Source organism: Leptonychotes weddellii, chromosome 4 (assembly GCF_054177405.1).
Source record: "Leptonychotes weddellii isolate Sample4059 chromosome 4, ASM5417740v2, whole genome shotgun sequence".
NCBI classification, from domain to species: domain Eukaryota; kingdom Metazoa; phylum Chordata; class Mammalia; order Carnivora; family Phocidae; genus Leptonychotes; species Leptonychotes weddellii.
The window spans coordinates 10,489,910-10,510,118 of NC_138372.1; the positions used below are offsets into that span (position 1 = coordinate 10,489,910).

Here is a 20,209-nt window from a genome sequence, read left to right on the forward strand (position 1 = left end):
CTCATGCTCTTTCTCTCTCTCTGACAAATAAATAAATAAAATCTTTTTAAAAATAATAAAAATCAGGGCGCCTGGGTGGCTCAGTCGGTTAAGCGACTGCCTTCGGCTCAGGTCATGGTCCCAGGGTCCTGGGATCAAGTCCCACATCGGGCTCCCTGCTCTGTGGGGAGCCTGCTTCTCCCTCTCCCCCTCCCCCTGCTTGTGTTCCCTCTCTCGCTGTGTCTCTCTCTGTCAAATAAATAAATAAATAATTTAAAAAAAATAATAATAATAAAAATCAGGGGCGCCTGGGTGGCTCAGTCATTAAGCGTCTGCCTTCGGCTCAGGTCATGATCCCAGGGTCCTGGGATCGAGCCCCGCATCGGGCTCCCTGCCCCGCGGGAAGCCTGCTTCTCCCTCTCCCACTCCCCCTGCTGTGTTCCCTCTCTCGCTGTGTCTCTCTCTGTCAAATAAATAAATAAAATCTTAAAAAAATAATAATAATAAAAATCAGAGACTGGCCCAGGAATAGGCAATGGGCTGATTAAAATAATCTAGACAGGTGGCATATGAAATCACAAATCAGTATGGGACCGTTAATAAATGTGGGAATGAGTTCTTCATCCAGAAAGTAATAAGGCTCAATCCTTACCTCATGCCACATATAAAGTAAAGGTCTAAATGCAAAAAAAGAAACCAAAAAAGTCCGAAAGCTATAAAGGGATAGAAGTACTTTTGTAATATATGACTGGGGAAAACAGGAAATGGTGAAGGGCAAGTTTGACAGATTTGACTACCTAAAACATAGAAGTTTCTCAATAGGATAAAAAACACCATAAAGAAAACTTAAAGGTCAGTTGACATGGGGCAAGAATAATAATTCAAAGCAACACACAGGATTAAATCCTCCACCAACAAAGAGCTATGACAGACTATCCGGAAAAAGGTGAGCAGACAGAAGATCGAGCAGATTGAACAGGTCGTTCACAGGAAAAGAAATAGCAATGGTAGGAATGGCTCATACGAATGTTCAGCTGGGGGGCGCCTGGGTGGCTCAGTCGTTAAGGGTCTGCCTTCGGCTCAGGTCATGATCCCGGGATCCTAGGATCGAGCCCCGCATCGGGCTCCCTGTTTGGCAGGGAGTCTGCTTCTCCCTCACCCACTCCCCCTGTTTGTGCTCCCTCCCTCGCTGTGTCTCTCTCTGTCAAATAAATAAATAAAATCTTTAAAAAAAAAAAAGTTCAGCTGGGGGTGCCTGGGTGGCTCAGTCGGTTGAGCATCTGCCTTCAGCTCAGGTCATGATCCTGGGGTCCTGGGATCGGGTCCCTGCATTGGGCTCCCTGCTCAGCGGAAAGTCTGCTTCTCCCCCCGCCCCTCCCCCTGCTCTCTCTCTCTTTCTCTCTCTAATAAATAAATAAAATCTTAAAAAAAAAAAGAATGCTCAGCTGTACTAGTGATGAGAGAAATCCAATTTAGAACGATCAGGTACCGGGGGCACCTGGCTGGCTCAGAGGAGCATGCGACTCTTGATCTCGGGGTTGTAAGTTCCCAGCCCCACGTTAGGCGTAGAGAGTACTTAAAATAAAATCTTTAAAAAAAAAAAACCAAACAATTAGGTACTGTTTTTCCCCAGTTGGACTGCCAAGAATTAGACTAATTATGTCCAGGGTTAGCCGGCACCGTGGGAGTGCAAATCGAGGTCTGCAGGTCCGTTGTAAGCACTCACTGCGCAGAAATACCCACACAGGGATCCACGGATGTTCGCTGCGGTATCGTGTGGCATCAAAGAAGTAGAGACAGCGGCCATTAGCTGACAATGTCCTATTTCAGCGTGCACTGTGGCCTGAGAAAATGCAGTCGCTCGGTATGTGATGGTACAGAAATAGACGCTTCGTACATTGTTAAGAAAAAGCACATTTGGGAACAATGAGTATAGCATGACCCGGTTTCACATTTAAAAAAAAATTTTTTAAGTCTGCGTATGCAGGAAGCGTATTGGGAGGACACACACACACACACACACGAGCTGTTGACAGTGGGGAACAGGGGGCCAAGAGGCCTTTATACTTTATACACACTTCCATCTTGCTTGAGTTTTGTTTTTTTTTTTAAAGATTTTATTTATTTATTTGAGAATGAGAGAGAGCACATGAGAGGGGGGAGGGTCAGAGGGAGAAGCAGACTCCCTGCCGAGCAGGGAGCCCGATGCGGGACTCAATCCAGGGACTCCAGGATCATGACCTGAGCCGAAGGCAGTCGCTTAACCAACTGAGCCACCCAGGCGCCCCCATCTTGCTTGAGTTTTTATGGTGAGCAAATGTTGTTTTCGGATTAATTGTTGCAAAGGTCTCTTGACCCGAGAAAGGAGTCTGAGTCCCAGCTCTGGCTCCCCTTCACTTAAGTTGACACTCACCGTGAAGAACTTCACTTCTACTGGTTTTAGCCCCCGTCTCTGTTTAAATAAAACAAACACAATCTTAAAGCTTTTCCATGTCTCTCCGGTGTTGTGGTAGGTGTGGCCACTTTTATAATCAAGAAAATGGGTGAACGTCCATTTTGCTTTCTTAATGGGGAGTTTGCCAGATCTCGAAAGATCCTGCCAGCTCTGTCATCTAAGACTCTCTGATCATAGAAGAAGAAGAAAAGGCCGGACACCCGTGTGGTGGTTCTCAGTACTGAAGCGAGCAAGACAGCCTCCAGCCATCGCTGGGAGGGAGTTGGGTGGTTGGCACAGGCTTGCTTTCTTTCGGTTCTGGGAACCTTCCTCCCGGGCCTGATTTGCCCGCCTCTCAGGAGGGAGGGCAACCCCGCAGGACTGGGGTCTGTCCCCGGCCAGCAGGGCTGCTGGGCTCACCCTGGGCCACAGGGAAGAGAGGCTATTTTTGTTGTGGGCGCTGAATGGTTGGCCTCTCGCCAGGAGCGCGTGCTCGTTGGTGTGGTTGATGTAGCTTTGCTGCTGCCGTCTCAACCACTGCCTCCAGAAAACACTTGAGAACGCGTCTGTCCCCTGCCATGCTTAAACCTGAGATGAGCGTTCTTCTTGTCTGTCTGTCCCCCGTCTGGCCATTAGAAGGGCAACAGCGGCCCGGAGTATGGCTAAACGAGGTTCGAAAGTCTTGTCTCCTAGGGCTTTACTTGAAAAGGGCCCTGCTTTCTAAGCTTTAACCAGAGAGAGCTGCCCTCACCTTCTTCGGCCCGTGCTCAGTGCTGCAGTTCATCTCGCCTGCTGCCCCCTTCCTTTTATCTGTCCAGCCTGCTGGAAACAAGCATCCTTCTTGGTGTAGGGCTGGACATGAGCCTGGCATGGACCCCGGCCCATGCCCAACCTTGTCCGTTTCCTCGGGCAAATCCAGGGCCCCACGTCAGCCTCTGGAGCCAGCGCCCCAGTCCATCAGCCCTTAGTTTGTGCAGGGGAGCTGCTCCAAGCAGGGTATGTTGCACAACTCCGGAGCGGGGGGCATTTTTACAGATAATACCTCATGTAGTGCCCCTGGGGGGGTGTGGCTCCGCAGCCCTGGCTCGAAGCCCAGTACCACCTGGGACCTACACACGGACGGTGGGTCCCTCCCAGCATCAAGCTGTCGCCGTGCAGAGCGCGCACTGGGGGCCTCTCGGGGCCTGGGCTCTGGGGATGCAGCTTTGCCCTCTGGAGCCTGCAGGGTGAGCAGCGGGTGGTCACCACGGATTTCTCATTTGACGGGTTTTCTTTCTTTTATTTTTTGTTAAGATGTTATTTTTAAGTCATCTCTACACGCACCGTGGGGCTCGAACCTACAACCCCGAGATCAAGTGTCGCGCGCTCCACCGAGGGAGCCAGCCAGGCGCCCCTTGACTGGTCGTCTTAGCCATCTGCTATAGCCTTCTTCTTTATCTGTTTCTCATTTCGGGCGCGGTTCTTTTCCTTTCAGTTGCAGAGCTACTTTGCTGCGTGTGAAGATGAGACCCCCGCCATCCGGAACCACGACAAGGTCCTGCAGCGTCTGTGTGAGCACCTGGACCACGCCCTGCTGTACGGGTAAGGTGGGGGTGGTCTCTGGGGGAGACCCTAGGGCGCCACCCGGCCCGGCCCAGGCCGCGAGGAGCCTCCAGAGAGAAGTCCCCCGCCGTGCCTGCCTTTTATTCCTGCTTTCTCTTGGCAGAAAGAGATTTGCCTCGCTCAGGCAGACCGCAGGCTGTCTGCAGCCGGCCCCCTAAATGGCCTCTGTGCAGGCGTGAGCGGCCGCGGGAAGAATTAGCGGCAGATGAGCCGCTGGGTGAAGGCGCGGGGGTTGCCTGTGGGCCCTGCGGGGAGCCCGTCGCCTTCAGCCGGGAGCTCGTTAGCGACACGAGGCTGCTGGGCCGGCGGACTGCAGCTTCCCGGGGTGGCCCCATTTCGGTCATGGCATCTCCTGTCCTATTTTCGCAGACTTCAAGACCTCTCGTCTGGCTACTGGGTGCTCGTCGTGCATTTCACCCGGAGAGAGGCCATCAAACAGATCGAGGTGCTGCAGCACGTGGCCACCAACCTGGGGCGCAGTGAGTAGCACCAGGACGATGCTGCGGGGGGCCCGGGGCTCAGGTGCGGGCTCAGGATCAGCCCCAGGAGGCTGATCCCCTTGTGCTGTCCCGCGGCAGAGGGGCGTTCAGGTGCCGGCGCCCTGCGCCTGACAGTTTGTTGGAGCATCGAGGGTGGGGGGAAGGAGAGCGAGGTGCTGAGGAGAACCTGACTCCTACCGAATCCCAGCCCGAGCCCAGAATGGGGAGCTGGCTTCTCTCCCTGAGCCAGGATTGGTGTTAGCCGGCAGGATCGGCGCCCAGTCCTTCAGCTTCTCAACCCACCTGGAGTTGGGTGCGAGTTCCCTGGGCTGCCACCAGCTAGGGTCTGACTAGAAAACCACAGGTTTCAGGGGTTCCGGCCCCCCCAGAGAGAGGAGGCTATCAGGGCGCTCGGTCCCCTCAGCTGCTCTTGCTGTCCTTCCTGCCCTCGCTTGGCCCAGAGAGCCAGCACCCTGACGGACCTTCCTGCCAGTTACTCCCCTGCTCCGTTTGCAGGTAGGGCCTGGCTATACCTGGCACTCAACGAGAATTCCCTGGAGAGCTACCTGCGGCTGTTCCAGGAGAACCTGGGTCTGCTGCATAAATACTACGTCAAGTGAGTGTTCGGAACAGTCTGTCTCATGCAGCCCCGGAGCTCCCCTTGAACCTCGTCCCAAAGACTCTTGCCACGTGCGGACACCACGGTGTGCCGTGTCAGAGGCCTAGCCTGGCATGGCATGCTGAGGACGCGTCAGTGGTGGCCAAAGGGCCCTCAGCACCTTGCCTCTGATGGCCCTGCCAGGAGTACGGGCGTTCCCACTGCTCTGCCTCTGCCCGATCCTCCACCCAGGCCTCAGAACTTACTAGAACGCTCAGCCTCGGCTGGGCTGCCGCAGGAACAAAGTATCTGTGGTAGCTGCCAAGAGCTAGATGAGCCTTATGCTGCAGGCCCCGTGTCTGAAGACAGTGGCCGGGAAGAGCTGCGGGGCTCCACAGCCGGAGGAGAATGCTGCAAAGGGTGGCGCAGGGCGGCCCCCAGCTGGGCGCCGTCCAGGCCGTGGGGATGCCACACGTCAAACTTCGACACAGCCAGCTTGCCAGTGAGCGCGGGGCCAAGCCGGTTACCGTCGTCCCTCCTTGTGTCTCGCAGGAATGCCCTGGTCTGCAGCCACGATCACCTGACTCTCTTCCTGACCTTGGTGTCTGGGCTGGAGTTCATTCGATTCGACCTGGATCTGGTGAGACCCCCTGGCTCTCGCCGCTGCTGGGGGCGGCAGGGTGGGCGGGCTGGACATGCGGTTTTACTCTTCTGGTCCCTCTCAGGGAGCCTGTTGGGTGTGACTGAGCCTGAGCAACACCTTGTTTGTTCAGGGTCAGAACAGTGGAACTGGTTGGAAGGGGGTGATCCTTTCTTGGCTTATCTAAGCCAAATGCCTAGTGCAGGTGACTCCTTCCTGCCTCTCTGTCCAAACTGGGAGAAAAGCCACATTGCCTGGAGTACTTAGTGCTAAGGTACCCTCCTCCGTGTTTAGGACGTGAGTGTTTGAGAAAGACAAGGCACATTCATCCCTGTGCCTCTTGGGACCCTAGAAGTGTCCTCAGCTCCTTGCTCCCCGGTCTCCCTCACTGTCATGCACTAGAGAAACAGGACGTGGGCCCAGGAAGGGCTGAGGAGGGTCCAGAGCGTCCCTCGGACTTGGGCGCCTCAGCATGCAGCTGCAGCTCACCTTCCCAGGTCCCTGCCCCAGCAGCACAGACCGTCTACGGAAAAGTGGTCAGAACTGGAGAAAACGAGCCGCTCTTGTGGTTGAAGAAGTCAGGGAGGGGCTGCAGGCAGAGCTGGGATCTGCCAACTCTGTCTGCCTCGAGTCCAGAGCTTTAAGAGCCACAGCCATTCCCATGACTCCTTTTAGCAGCTTATTTCTGAATTTCGTGCCTTTAGCCCACCGATTTCCCAAAGGAGAGCTAGCAGGGGAGGCCGGTCGGAGGCAGGTCTGCGCCGGGCCCCCGAGGCTCCCGCAGCCGAGCCGGCTCTTTGTGCTCTCATCTCAGGACGCCCCATACTTAGACTTGGCCCCCTACATGCCCGACTACTACAAACCTCAGTACCTGCTGGACTTCGAAGACCGCCTCCCCAGCTCCGTGCAAGGCTCGGACAGCCTGTCCCTCAACTCCTTCAACTCCGTCACCTCCACCAACCTGGAGTGGGATGACAGTGCCATTGCCCCATCCAGTGAGGGTAAGCGCCCCAGATGGCAGGGAGCCGCGCCTCTGCTGTGGCCCTCGTGGTGAGGCCACTCGCCTGGCTGGGTGACGTCCCTCTGGACTCGTTGTGGTCTGATGGGGGAGATTAGAAGTTCAACAGGGCCCACCATTTCCCAGATCTTCACTCATTTCCTCAGCATCTCCGTGGAGGGTAAAACACAGATTCTGGGGACAAAAAGCCAAAATGAGATCATACGAATGTTAGACCCTTTTCCAGAAGGCTAGAGCCCTATGCCCAGGGTGGGGGGGGGGGGGCGGGGTGGTTTTCTAAGTGGGGAGGACGCTCTTCCTGCCACTACAAGGGTGAGTGCAGCCTGCTCGGGGAGGTCGTCCTACTCTGATTCCAGGCAGAAAGAGGCTGAGCAGCCCCTGGAAGGAGAAGAGAGAGCCAGATGGGTCCAAAGAGGAGGGTCTCTCATGAGCCCCCATTTCTCATGAGCCCATCGGGTTTCGGAGTCCCTCCTGCACTTGCTAGTGTGTTAGCTGATTGCGCCCCCTGCATCCAAGACTGAAAAAGGTTGTCATCACGTCTGTAGGTCATTCTGTTGTCTGGATCCAGCAACTGATGGGAACAGCCTGGTTTCTTTCAAACCTTAAGCTTCTGTGTTCATTTATAAAGCTGGCTGTTTCTCCACCTTTGTTCATCCCATGTGGGAAAGGAGAGCTCTTCATTTACTGTACCCTGCCTCACCTTCAGGAAGGGGGCACCCCAAGCACAAGTTCAGTCCCCGGGGCTCCCTGGAAGTGCATTAGCATTGAGATCTTGGCCTTTCTCTTTCTCCGTGTCTGCTCCAGCCTTGTTAGCAACACTTGCATTGCTCCTTGTACAAGTGGAAGGCGGCAGCTCAGTTTCCTCGGATTGGGCTCATGGGCTGCCTCCAAGAAGTCAGGGGCAAGCCAGGCCGCCCGGGGGTGGAGGTGTCCCCTTGGGCCCCCCTTACCTCCAATGCTGGGTTCAGAGGGAAGGAAGGCAAGGGATGGAGAAGGTTAGGTATGTCCTTCTCAGCCAGAACCAGGTCCTGGGGTTGGAAAGGATTGTCCTCAAGGACCTTTCCAGCTGGCCAGAGGCTCCTGGGCCAGCACAGGAGCTGAGAAGCATAGTAAGTTCCCTGAAGCTGTTAGAGAAAGTGCAGAAAGTTTAACTTTTTCCTCTCTTGTTTTCTCCCCACGTCTCCCACCCTGCCGACCCCACCCTCCCTGTCCTTCCACGACCCGCTTCTAATCCTCAGTTTTGTCCCTCGTTTTTATAGATTATGATTTTGGAGATGTGTTTCCAGCAGTGCCGTCTGTACCCAGCACAGACTGGGAAGGTGGGACAGAGTCCGCTGTTACCCTCTTTTCCTGTTTTGCTATGTTTCCATGCCAAGCTTGCTGCATGATTCGAAATCAGCTCATTATTTATAATAATGTCAATGATCATAACAAAGCCAAGTTTGGTGTTCTAATGGATGGAATTCTGCAGTAGGAGAACTTGACCTCTAGCGCTAGGCAAACCCCCTTCTCCTAGTGCAGGACTCCTGCCTTTATGCAGTGGCCTCGTGGAGTCACCAAGTGACTATGTTTCAGGGACCCGTGGATCACCCTCCCCAATTCTGATGCCATTGGGAGCACCAGATGTGCGTAGGGAACCGCCAGCTCGTGGGGCGCTAGTGGCCTGATCCAGCGAGCAGAGGCTTGTTCTGGAAAGCGTGGGTTGAACCTGTGGATCGTAAGCTCCTTTAGGTCAGATGTGCTCTTGTGTCAGAAGCGTCAAGGAGTAAAGGCAGAGGGCTCAATTCCTCCAGTCCAGTCTTGGTGGCTTCCTCTCTGGTATCGTGGGAAGAGCCTGAAGGCCCAGTGGGCGAAGCGGCCCAGGTACACCTGGAACTTCCTGCAGGGAGATTCTCTTTGAGGTTTTTTTTTTTTTTTTTTTTAAAGATTTTTTATTTATTTATTTGAGAGAGAGAGAATGAGAGAGAGAGCACATGAGAGGGGGGAGGGTCAGAGGGAGAAGCAGACTCCCTGCCGAGCAGGGAGCCCGATGCGGGACTCGATCCAGAGACTCCAGGATCATGACCTGAGCCGAAGGCAGTCGCTTAACCAACTGAGCCACCCAGGCGCCCCTCTTTGAGGTTTTAAGGCAGATTAAAATATAATCTGTCCGCCCTCCCACCTGTCCACTAGGTGGCAGCCGTGCTTGGGCATTCTCCTGCCCAGGACTCCGCTTCTAGGCTTCTGGAAACCTGCGGGGCTCTCCCCCTCATTCCTGTGGTTACTTAAAGCACAGGGGCATTGTTTCTGAGAGGGTTAATGCTTCCTCCTTAGATCTGAGGCCATACCCCCACCCCCCCATTAAAGAGCCTTCTGCCCTGGGGGCTGCTTCTCCCGGGGGCTGGGCGGGAGGGGGGAGGGCGGTGGGGGGGGCCAGCCCCTGAGGGAGGAGATGCTGACTGCTCACCCTGGGCAGGAGGCTTAGGTGCCCTTTCCACTGCTCCAGAGCTGGTCCCTTTGTTATTAGCGCCGGGATCTCTGAGTAATGGATGACAGATGATCTTTTTCCAAGTAACGTATGAAATAGCTTAGTTTGAGGGAAATAAGACAGGGCATTGGGGAAAATTAATTATGTCATCTGGCCAAGAGAGTAGCACTCAAGAGTGCCACAGGTTAGTTAAGATGAGCTCGAAATCCAGAATTCCATCGTAACCTCATTTATCCTCTCAACCTCTCTTCTTGCAGTGCACATGCTGGGCATTGATTTTTTTTTTTCCCCCTCTGATTCTAACCACTAACCCCCTCCTGACCCAGCTCCTCGCTGCTCTTTGCAGTCACCTGACAAGCAGGGCCTGACCCTCCTCGGCAGCCCTTCAGAGCTCCCGGTGGCCTGAGAACTAACAACCTGGGTCGTGCTGCTGGCTCAGGCTGGGCTGGGCTCCCAGGCAGGGTGAGCTTTGTCCCCCCGGGAAACTCCTGCTTCCTGAGTTCCGACTGCAGATCTCCAGGGGCTGGAACAAGAGTGTATGGCCTCGCAGGACCCTTCTTTGAGACTGAAGGACAAGGTTTTCTACCTCTGAGAACTAAGGCTCTGGGGGCCCAGGACATCTGAAGGAAGTGTATGTTGCTAGTGGTTTTTTTTTTTGGCAGGGCTGGCGATTGCCTTTGGCCCCTACTTTTGCCCTTATATTAAAAGACACTGTACTTTTTTAAAAAAATGAATGATGTGCTGCATCAGCAGACAGCTGCGCAGTGTTTCCAAGACCCACTAGGAAGTGGACAGCAGGTTGGGCCCTTCCAGATGAGGCTGAGGATGGGAAGCATGTTTGCTATGTCTCCTCTGGGCAGATAATGGCCCACAAGATGTGTGTAAGCTGGCAAATGGGGCGTGAACATCCCATGTCCCGTGCCATTACCTCTCACCCGACCTCTTCCGACAGCTGGGCCTCAGTTCTTTGCTGGGGTGGCTCCCATCTGCCGCCAGATAAATGCCCTGTGTGCTTTTCGTGCTCCTGTTCCAGTAACCTGGGCTGGATGGTTGGGGGCAGGGGGAGCAGTTAAACCAGCCCCTCTCTGGAGAGGCAGTGCCCCCCCACCCTGCCTTCTCCCCAGGGTGGAGCCAAGGGTGAGGGGGACCCAGAAAGGACCAGTAGGCAGGTGGAGGCTTGAGTGAAATGGAGTTCCCAGCTCTCGCCTTAAAGGGGTGCCTGGTCCTGCCCCCCGCTCTGGGAGTGTGCCGATGTCAGGGCTAGAAGCAGCCGCCGAAGGGCCCATGAGGCAGCTGTTGGGGGGCAGCCACTCGGCACACCTTTCTTCTCCCTTTTGCATCTCCTTGTTGCCCTGGTCTGTCATTCTGCCTACTGTGCTCTGGGCCCTTGTTCTGCCTTTCCCCCGTGCTCCTCACCCTCTGGACTCCCTATCCTGTCTCTCAGCCCCTGCCCCCACTCTGCACCCCTCAGTTTCTCTGATCCCCATAGTCTCCCTCTATTCTCTCTTCCTTTGTTGCTTTTTATCTGCCTCTGGCACGGGGCAGAGGGGGGCCCCTCAGAGGACTGCTGGCGGCGTGCAGCGCTGCAGGGGCTGCCGAGCACCCCCCTAGCTCCCTCTGACGGAAGGCTCTAGGGTTAACCTGAGAGGTCTGTGGCCCATCTCCTCTCGAGGCACCAAGTCACCGTCCCTGAGGGGCTTCAGCCTGGAGGCTGCTTAACCTTGGGGCTCTTACCTCGAACTCAGCCAAATTGCTATGAGCTCCTGCGGGTTCCCAGTGGAGTGGTGATGGTGTCCCTCCAAGTCACTCTTAAAGCACAAATCCCGTGTCCTGTTGGTCTGGGCCTTCTGCTCCTAAAACAGGGCCACCCTGATCAGATTGCCCCGGGAGGAACTCACCCGCCTCCCTCATGAGTTAAGGCATGCTTTGGGGGCCTGGGGTCCCCAGATGGTGTCTGACGGGCTGTCTCCTGTTTCCTGTTCTCCCAGATGGAGACCTCACAGACACCGTCAGCGGCCCCCGCTCCACCGCCTCGGACCCAACCAGCAGCAAAGCTTCCACCAAGAGCCCCACCCAGCGCCACAACCCCTTCAGTGAGGACCAGGCAGAGACCGTGTCCTCCTCGGACACCACCCCGGTGCACACCACCTCTCAGGAGAAGGGCGAATCCCACGCTGTCGACCTGCCAGACCCCTGCACAGAGCTCGAAGTCATCAGGTAAGCGGGGGTTGGGGGAGCATCCGGGTGTCCATCCTGTCCGCTCCCAGCATCACGTTTTAGTCCTCGCACGCTGGGACCACACACCCCGGGGACGGACCGGGATCTTCCTGGAGACTAAGGGGTCCTCCAGTGGTTCTTCGAGCAAGAAGAAACAGAGGGCCTGAGCCCAGAAGGTGGTGTGGCCCAGACGACAGCCGTGGCTGGTGGCCGGGGCCACAAGTGGGCTGCTGGGGCATTTGTCAGGTTCATCCAGGGCCAGAAAACGCCTTCGGACTGGAATTCTTTCAGTTCTTGGATGTCACCGAACAGTTCCTGAGATGTATACTGATCCTAGTTCAGCATGGCTCCTTGAAAGAAAAGTGTCTCCATCATGTGGGCAGGGACCTACCTAGAAGGGAAGGAGGAGGGGCCCCTGGGTGGCTCAGTCAGTTAAGCGTCTGCCTTCGGCTCAGGTCATGACCCCAGGGTCCTGGGATCGAGCCCCGCATCGGGCTCCCTGCTCCGCGGGGAGCCTGCATCTCCCTCTGCCTGCCTCTCTCTCTCTCTCTCACTCTCTCTCTCTCTCTCTCTGACAAACAAATAAATAAAACCTTAAAAAAAAAAAGAAGGGAAGGAGGCGGTGCAGGACAGATTGTGGAGCTCTTGGCCCAGAGCCTCCTGGGCTCCCTGACCTGCTCCGACTCCTGCCCCTAAAACTCTAAGTGCCGAAGAAGAAGATGTGCATGTTGTACCCTCCGAGGCTTACTGGCCCAAGGCAGGGGTCAGGGGTCCCACCCTGCAGGCTGGTTCAAGGCCTGAGCCGCTTCAATGGCTCAGACCTGGGGTCACCTTGCCAGGCCCATCCCAGCCAACTTGCCACCAAGGAAGTTTGAGCCCAGAAGACTTTGAGTGCACTTCTGGTTGAATTATCCACGGTGATACCTGATGGGAAGGGAGGTCAGCTCACAGCATACCCAAGGGGACGGCTAAGTAGAGGCGCCATGACCGACCATGGCCCATGCTTGTTCCCCAGAGTGCGGAGCACTTGTTCCCCTAGCACAGCTGTCGTCAGCTAGAATTCAGAGGACCTGCTCAGGGGTTCCTCGGGTCCCCACCTCTGCCAGCAGCGGGGGTACCTCAGGGCCTGAGCTGTTCTTGCCAGCGCCCCCCCGCCCCGGCCTAGGGCCTCCCACCCATCACTGCCCAGGGCCGCCGAAGCTCCCGCTGTGCCCTCAGAGGTCACACGCCCAGGATCACCCCTTTTGACCCAGCCCGCCTAATTCTCCAGTACTGCGGCACTCAGGTGGTAAATGTCTCCCCATCACTACTGTCCCAGGGTCACCAAGAAGAAGAAAACTGGCAAGAAGAAGAAGATGAGGTCGGATGAGGAAGCTGGTCCACTTCACCCCTCCTCGACCCAGGACACCTGTGCCCGGCGGGGGGATGGTGACAGCCTGGTCAGCAGCCCAGGCCTGGGGCGGGCCTCCCCGGATGTGACCTATACCTCCCCCCAGGAGGAGGGAGAGGGGCCCAGCAGCACAGCGGAGAGCAGCGAGCTCTCGGAGCCCGGCCAGATAGGCCTGCTTATCCCCGAAATGAAGGACACCTCCATGGAGCGCTTGGGGCAGCCCCTGAGTAAGGTGATCGACCAGCTCAACGGGCAGCTGGACCCCAGCACCTGGTGCTCCCACGTCCAGTCCCCAGACCAGTCCTTTCGGACCGGCTCCCCCGGGGAAGCCCCGGAGAAGCCGCCATTTTGCGACTTTAGTGAGGGGCTTCCAGCCCCAATGGACTTCTACCGCTTTACCGTCGAGAGTCCAAGCACTCTTACATCAGGTGGCAGCCACCATGACCCTGCAGGGCCTGGCCAACCGCTGCATGTTCCTGGTAGCCCTGCGACTGCTGGCCAAGAAGAGGGAGGAGGAGGAAGAGAGGGACAGACGCTTGGGCCCCTAGAGGACGCCCCCAGGGAGCCCCGGGAGCCGGAGACCCGGGAGCTGGACACTGAGTTGCCCCTGGTCGGGGAGGGGCCTGGGACAGAACCAGAGCCTGGGACCCACGAGACTCTTTGCCAGCTCAAGCGAGACCAGCCCAGCCCGTGTCTGAGCAGCGCAGAGGACTCTGGGGTGGATGAGGGGCAGGGGAGCCCATCCGAGATGACCCACTCGGCAGAGTTCAGGTGAGCAGGGCTCACCTCAAAAGCCGGTGACAGTGGGCATCTGTCCTCCAAATAAAGCGCAGCTCCTGGAAGGACCAGCCTGGGCTGGGAGGCGGGATGGGGGGTAAGTCTCCCCGCCCCCCCCCACACACACACTTTGGCCCCCGGTCAGGGGCAGAGCCACGACAGCTATGCTCCGTCTGGGTGCCTGTGTGGCCGTGTGGGTCTGTGTCACCTCCTGCCCTTGCCCTCGCCTGACACCTCCCGCACTTGTCCCTCTCACAGAGTAGACAACAATCACTTACTCCTGCTGATGATCCATGTGTTTCGAGAAAACGAAGAGCAGCTCTTCAAGGTCAGTCCCAGGAACTCCAGGGCAAGCGGGAGAGCGTGAGGCCCCGGGGTGGGGCGGGCGGGGGCCGGCGGGGCCTGACCCTCCTCTGTCCCGGCCCCTCAGATGATCCGGATGAGCACCGGGCACATGGAGGGCAACCTGCAGCTGCTGTACGTGCTGCTCACGGACTGCTACGTGTACCTGCTCCGGAAAGGTGCCCGCCGTCCCCCGACCCCGGGCCCGGCCAGGGCCGCTGCTGGGGGCAGCCTGAGCATGAGGCCCACCGCCCTCCCTTTCCCTGCACCGCCCCCCCCCCCCGCCGCCCCTGGCTCTCGGCCGCTCGCCATCCCAGCAGCCCCAGGAGACAAGCGCCCCGTGTCATTCTCCTCCACCGTGTGGAGGCCAGGTCTTAGAAAACGGGGCAGGGGAAGGGAAAAGAGGCCACTGTGAGTCATAGGCATTGGGGTCTCCTCTCTCAGGGGCTGCGGAGAAGCCGTACCTGGTGGAAGAGGCCGTTTCTTACAATGAACTTGACTATGTGTCGGTGAGTGCAGGCTCGGCAGTTGGCACATACCCTAGGCCAGGGCTCCTCGGCCTCCCGCCGGCGTGTCCCCCGCCTGGGCCCCACCGCCCCCGGGCTCGGGCGTCAGCTTCTGTCTCAGAGTAGCGTCCACACTGATGCCGGGGAGAAGAACCGAGTTTGAGGACGCTTCTCCGTCCACCATATTTCTGACCGTCCCTCCCTAACTCATGCCAGGGTCCCGGGCCCCTGGGGCTTCGCCTTGGGCGACTCCGGGGCGTGCTTCCTCCCTCCCCAGCCAGCCCGCAATGCGGCCACGGCTGCCACCCCCTGGAGGGAGCAGCCAAGGCCCGTGTGCGTGTGAAGGTGAAGCTACTGTTTCTGGCAGGTGGGCCTCGGGCAGCAGACGGTGAAGCTGGTGTGCACCAACCGCAGGAAGCAGTTCCTGCTGGACACGGCTGACGGGGCCCTGGCCGAGTGAGTGACGCGCCCCCCGCCCCCTCCCCGTTTGCATGGGACTGGAGAGCCGCTTGGACTCCCCAGCCTTGCGCAATAGGATACAAAGAAGTGGCGAACAGATGTGTTCCCTCCGGAACCTGCGGGGGGTGTACACGCACACTGACGGACTCGTGTCCTCAGCTCGGGGGACCCGAGACCCTAGGTGGCCGCCAAAGAGGAAGGGGGCTGGCATGAGTTACTAACAGGAAAGAAACGGGGGGCCACAGGAGCGCCTGGGTGGCCCAGTCATCAAGCGTGTGCTTTCGGCTCAGGTCACGATCCCAGGGTCCTGGGATCGAGCCCCGCGTCGAGCTCCCTGCTCTGCGGGAAGCCTGCTTCTCCCTCTCCCACTCCCCCTGCTTGTGTTCCCTCTCTCGCTGTGTCTCTGTCTGTCAAACAAATAAATAAAATTTTTAAAAAGAGAAAAAAGAAACGGGGGCCACAGAGTGCATATAGAAATGACTCGTAATAAGATGGTGTCATTATCCTGACTCGGGTCCCATCCGCACCAGCGTATCTGGTCCGCCCTCACCGGCGACCCCAGGCCCCCCGGCGCCACTGGGAATGGCTCGCTCGGCCTGCTGCATGTCACCGCCCCACCCGCTGCCCTGAGCTCCCTCCCCGAAGTTTCTGTGACCCCCCTCCAGGCCAGGATCCCGTCCAGTTGAGGGGTGGTCCCCACCGGGCCTCTGACAGCAAACCCCATTCCCTGTGCAGGTTTTTCTTGGCTTCTTTGAAGTCCGCCATGATCAGAGGCTGCCGGGAACCACCTTACCCCAGTGTCCTGACTGATGCCACCATGGAGAAGCTAGCACTGGCCAAATTTGTGGCCCAGGAGTCTAAGTGTGAGGTAAGTGCCAGGGGTGGAGGGGAGGGGTCGTCCCCGAGAGGCCAGCTGTGGTGTCAAGGTGAGGTCAGGAGGGGCAAATAGAGGTCTTTAGCTCTTGTCCGTCCCCCACCCGGGAGGGGCTCTCCTACCCCTGGGTCCTGTCCCCCCGCCCCACTGGGGCGTGTCCTTGCTGCCTCAGTGGCCATTCCTGGTGCTGGGCCATCGGTGAGCCGGGCCCAGACCTCACCGCTCGGTCTGCTGCCCCTCCCAGGCCACTGCTGTCACCGTGCACTTCTATGGGCTTGTCCACTGGGAGGACCCCATGGATGAGTCCCTGGGTCCCATCCCCTGCCACTGCTCACCCCCCGAGGGCACCATCACCAAAGAAGGCATGCTGCATTACAAGGCGGGCACCTCCTACTTGGGCAAAGACCACTGGAAGACTTGCTTCGTGGTACTCAGGTGGGCACCCCCGCAGCGCTGGCCTCAGGCTCAGCCTGGAGCTTGTTGGGCCGGCCATTGAGGAGAGAAGCCCGAGGGGGCCTCCGCCCACCCCCACAAGGGTTCTAGAGTCGACCTACCTGGGGATATTAGAGCTTATGTGTAAAGCCAGCCGTCTTCGGGGCCTAAGGAACTCTGGGGCATCAGGTGTAGGTCTGGGCTGGGCTGCGGCCAAGCCTCTCACTGTCCCGGGTCTGCTGAGGGGGTAGCGTGCCCTCCTACGCGTCTGGTTCCTTCTTCACCCTCCGTTTCACGGAAGACAGGCCCCTTGGCCTCTGGGGCATCAGGCGCCAGCTTGCGGGGGGTCCCTGGGATCTGGGCTCCCCCTGGCCCCCAGTTCCTGAGACAGACCTCACCCCTGCTGTGTTGTGCTCCTGCAGCAACGGGATCCTCTATCAGTATCCCGACCGCACTGATGTCACCCCCCTGATCTCGGTGAACATGGGGTGAGTGCCCTGGCGATGGGGGGCTGGGCAGGTGTGGGGCCTGGCATCGCCGCCCGAAGGTGGGGACTCTGGCTGAGCCTGCGGCGCAGGGCTCCTGTCCTCCCTGGCTTGAGCTGACACCCCCTCTTGTGCGTCAGTTCAGCCCACCCACTCAGCCCCCCCCCCACCCCGGGGTCCGGCAGCCCTGATTGGTCCCAGGCGTCTGCTGAACTCTGAGGGCTAAAGCACCCTGAGCAAGGGGAGGAGGGGCAGCTTCCTGTCAGGGAAGCAAGAGGAACTCCTTGCCAGGAAAGGATCTGGTCAGGCCAGGGAGGGCGTCCCTCCCCTGGGAAGCTCCCGACCTGACGGAAGACGGGCACACACATTCCTGGGGACAACCTCGGGCCCAGAGAGGGAGTGTGAATGAATGTGCCCTGGTCCCGAGAGGGCCGGAGCCAGGAGCGCATTCTCACCCCTCGCCCGGCCAGGCTAACGTAGCTGGAAGGGTCTGGGCGATTCTGGAGACAGACGTTGTTCCACAGAAGGGGGTGGGCCTGGCCGGCCGCTGTGAGCCTCTGCCGAGAGCCCGAGGGGTCCACACCACCCTCTGGTGTCCTCCCACCGCCGCCCCCGCCTGCTCCTTGCCCCTCTCTCACCCTCGTCCTCCGGCCCAGGGGGGAGCAGTGCGGTGGCTGTCGGAGGGCCAGCAGCACGGATCGGCCCCACGCCTTCCAGGTCATCCTCGCCGGCCGGCCGTGCCTGGAGCTGAGCGCCGATAGCGAGGCCGCCATGGCTGACTGGATGCAGCACCTCTGCCAGGCTGTGTCCAAAGGGGTGAGCGCCCCGGGCCGGCGCCGGCCATCCGGCCGCCCGGCCCCGTTCAGGATCCCCGGGGGCCCCTTCGCCAAACCCACACGCTCGGGGAGCAGCCCACGAGGACCAGGACAGGGGCGTCCGGGGCGGCCCCGAGAGCTCCGGGCCACCGTCACCGCTGTCCCCACGTCCGCGTCTGAGGTGGGTGGAGCCCGTCTGCCGGCTGGCCGGGCCGGAGAGCGCCAGCTTGCCTCTCCCCTCCCCTCTGCCACTGCCCTTCAGGTCATCCCCCAGGGGGTAACTCCGAGCCCCTGCATCCCCTGCTGCCTAGTGATCACCGACGACCGCCTCTTCACGTGCCACGAGGACTGCCAGACCAGCTTCTTCCGCTCCCTGGGCACGGCCAAGCTGGCCGACATCAGTGCTGTGGCCACCGAACCGGGCAAGGAGTACTGTGTCTTGGTGAGCTGGGTGGGGGCGTGGGGGGGAGAGCAGGCCCTGCAGAAGGGGCGCTGCATCTGCTCACCTGGGGACCCGCTCTCCCCAGGAGTTTTCCCAGGACAGCCAGCAGCCCCTCCCACCCTGGGTCATCTACTTGAGCTGCACATCTGAACTGGACCGATTCCTGTCTGCACTGAGCTCGGGGTGGAAAACCATCTACCAGGTGCCTGGCCGCCCAGGGCCCCAAGGAGTGAATGGAGCCACTGTCTGGGGAAGGGAGCCCTGCATGGTACAGAGGCTGGAGTCAGGGGCCTGGGGACAGCGCCATGCCAGCAGCTCCGTGCACCTGAGGCCACAGCTGAGAGTCGAGCCCAGGAAACGCCTCTCCTGACCTTGGCCCCATGGTGCGGGGGTGACTCCGGGGTTCCCACGGCTCCCCGGAAGAGCGGGGTCCCGGCCGCAGCCCTCACAGATTCCCTCCGTACCCCCACACAGGTGGACCTCCCCCACAAGGCCATCCAGGAAGCCTCCCACAAGAAGTTCGAGGATGCCCTGAGCCTCATCCACAGTGCCTGGCAGCGGAGCGACAGCCTCTGCCGGGGCAGAGCCTCCCGGGACCCCTGGTGCTGAGGCAGAGCCGGCCAGCACCCCGGGGGCCGAGAGAGGCCTGCCGAGCAGCACCCGCTGTCCTCGCTCCGGGCCAGGCTTCCAACCGTGTTCACAGCCCACTCCCGCCCTGGGGGACAGAAGCACCGGGTCGGGGCTCGAGACAGGGTCTCTCCCCTCCCAGGGATCCAGAACGGGTGCTCCACGCTCTCGGGCATCCCGCCCGGCCAGTGGTGACCGGAGGGCGCTGGGGCAGAGGGTCTGAGCCCTATGGGCTCTGCGTACGCACGGCACATGCAGATGCAAGTGCCTCTCTTCAGGGTAGCGATGAGAGTCATTCCAACTCTGAGGGGAGCAGAAGGACTGAGAGGGCAGGAGTCCCCTCTTCCTCTCCTGGGTCAGGGCTCCGGACCGAGGCCCGGCCGTCCTCGTTCACTTTTGACCACTCAGCTGGCCGTGCGGGGAACCTGGACGCTCAGGCCTCCGTGCATGCTCCCTCCTCACCCATTCCATCCCCAGGCACACTGCTGTCTGCCTTGCGAGGCCCACCGCTGGGGACCTGGCCGGGGGGTGGGGGGGCCGGCGGGGGGAGGCTGGGCGGCCCCTCCCTGGCTGCTCGGAGGCCCTGCATGTCCTCGGCCCCTGCCTCTCCCCAAACCGCAGTGCCCAGCGGACCCAGGAGGACCCGGGAGGCAGGCCATCTCCTTCTGCCGGGAGCAAAGGGGAGGGAGGAGGGCTTGGAGAGGAGCAGAGCCCCCCAGACTGGCGTCCTGGAGTGTGCCTCCTGACCATCCCCTGCTTGGCTGGAGTCGGGCCCTCTGGGGGAAGAGGTCAGATGGTCTGGGTTTTGTTTTTTTTAAATAAAATAGACATGTTATATTGCCAAGACTTGTCACGGGCCCTTTGTGACCAGGCTGGAGGTGGGGGATCCCAGCCCCCCTCTAAAGCCCCTCGGCCATTCATTCCCTGATTTTCTTGCATCAGCTGCGCAGTGCTGACACTGGACGCCCGGTCACCCACTGCCCCCGTGCTGCTCTCTGGAGCGCAGGCCCTGAGGGTTTCTTGGCCTGACCTTTGCTCTCCCTCCTATTTCCTGCAGTGGCCAGGGGAGGGGAAGCCACCCCTCTGGTCCCAGGGCCTGTCTGCACGGCCAGGGCAAGGCAGTCCACGGCCAGCCTCCCCAGCTCTGGGGGCAAGGGCCAGCCATTTGGGATAAACTCAGGAGAGTCCAAGCTGTCCCCAGACTTCTTGTTGGGGTGCTGCCCTGGGGCCTGGCCAGAGGGTGCTGCCAGGCTTACCAGGCCCAGGCGGGGAAGGGGAAGGTGCCCTGAGGCGCTCAAGCACCCCGCACTGCCGCCTCCAGGCCCTCACACCTGGGAGGACAGGGGTGCGTGCTGGGAAGGGTGGGCATGGAGGCTATCGAGGTGGGTTCCAGGCAGGGTGGCTCTGCCTCTGGTTCTGACTAGGACTTGGGTGATGCGGGCTGTCTGTGGCAGGAGAGGGCTGCCCTGGGGACAGAGGCCAAGGTGGGCAGGGTGGTGCTGGCTCCCAGGAGTGTGAGGTCCCTTCTGACAAAGGGCCATTTCCATGCCAGGGCCTCTCCTCTGGAAACCTACAGCCCAGAAGGGGCTCCCACCAGAAGGGGGGCAGGACGGGGGGGGCAAGTCC

General features: G+C 59.4%; 1 protein-coding gene across 2 annotated transcripts in view; it reads left to right on the plus strand.

The window, feature by feature from the left end:
* Positions 1-19,427, plus strand: part of PLEKHM2 (pleckstrin homology and RUN domain containing M2) — a 30,843-nt gene extending 11,416 nt beyond the window's left edge. Inside the window, exons 2-20 of one of the 2 annotated variants that reach the window (XM_081817537.1) lie at positions 3,888-3,994; positions 4,385-4,494; positions 5,011-5,110; positions 5,645-5,732; positions 6,547-6,733; positions 8,010-8,069; positions 11,206-11,434; positions 12,753-13,595; positions 13,860-13,929; positions 14,032-14,122; positions 14,388-14,452; positions 14,817-14,905; positions 15,644-15,776; positions 16,027-16,217; positions 16,637-16,702; positions 17,356-17,515; positions 17,777-17,956; positions 18,042-18,158; positions 18,431-19,427. In XM_081817537.1, coding sequence (XP_081673663.1) covers positions 3,888-3,994; positions 4,385-4,494; positions 5,011-5,110; positions 5,645-5,732; positions 6,547-6,733; positions 8,010-8,069; positions 11,206-11,434; positions 12,753-13,595; positions 13,860-13,929; positions 14,032-14,122; positions 14,388-14,452; positions 14,817-14,905; positions 15,644-15,776; positions 16,027-16,217; positions 16,637-16,702; positions 17,356-17,515; positions 17,777-17,956; positions 18,042-18,158; positions 18,431-18,565 — 3,021 coding nt within the window. In that variant the 3' untranslated portion in view covers positions 18,566-19,427. The remainder of the gene's footprint in view (positions 1-3,887; positions 3,995-4,384; positions 4,495-5,010; positions 5,111-5,644; positions 5,733-6,546; positions 6,734-8,009; positions 8,070-11,205; positions 11,435-12,752; positions 13,596-13,859; positions 13,930-14,031; positions 14,123-14,387; positions 14,453-14,816; positions 14,906-15,643; positions 15,777-16,026; positions 16,218-16,636; positions 16,703-17,355; positions 17,516-17,776; positions 17,957-18,041; positions 18,159-18,430) is intronic. The other variant, XM_081817538.1, reaches the window with a different exon arrangement.
* The last annotated feature ends 782 nt before the right edge of the window (positions 19,428-20,209 follow it).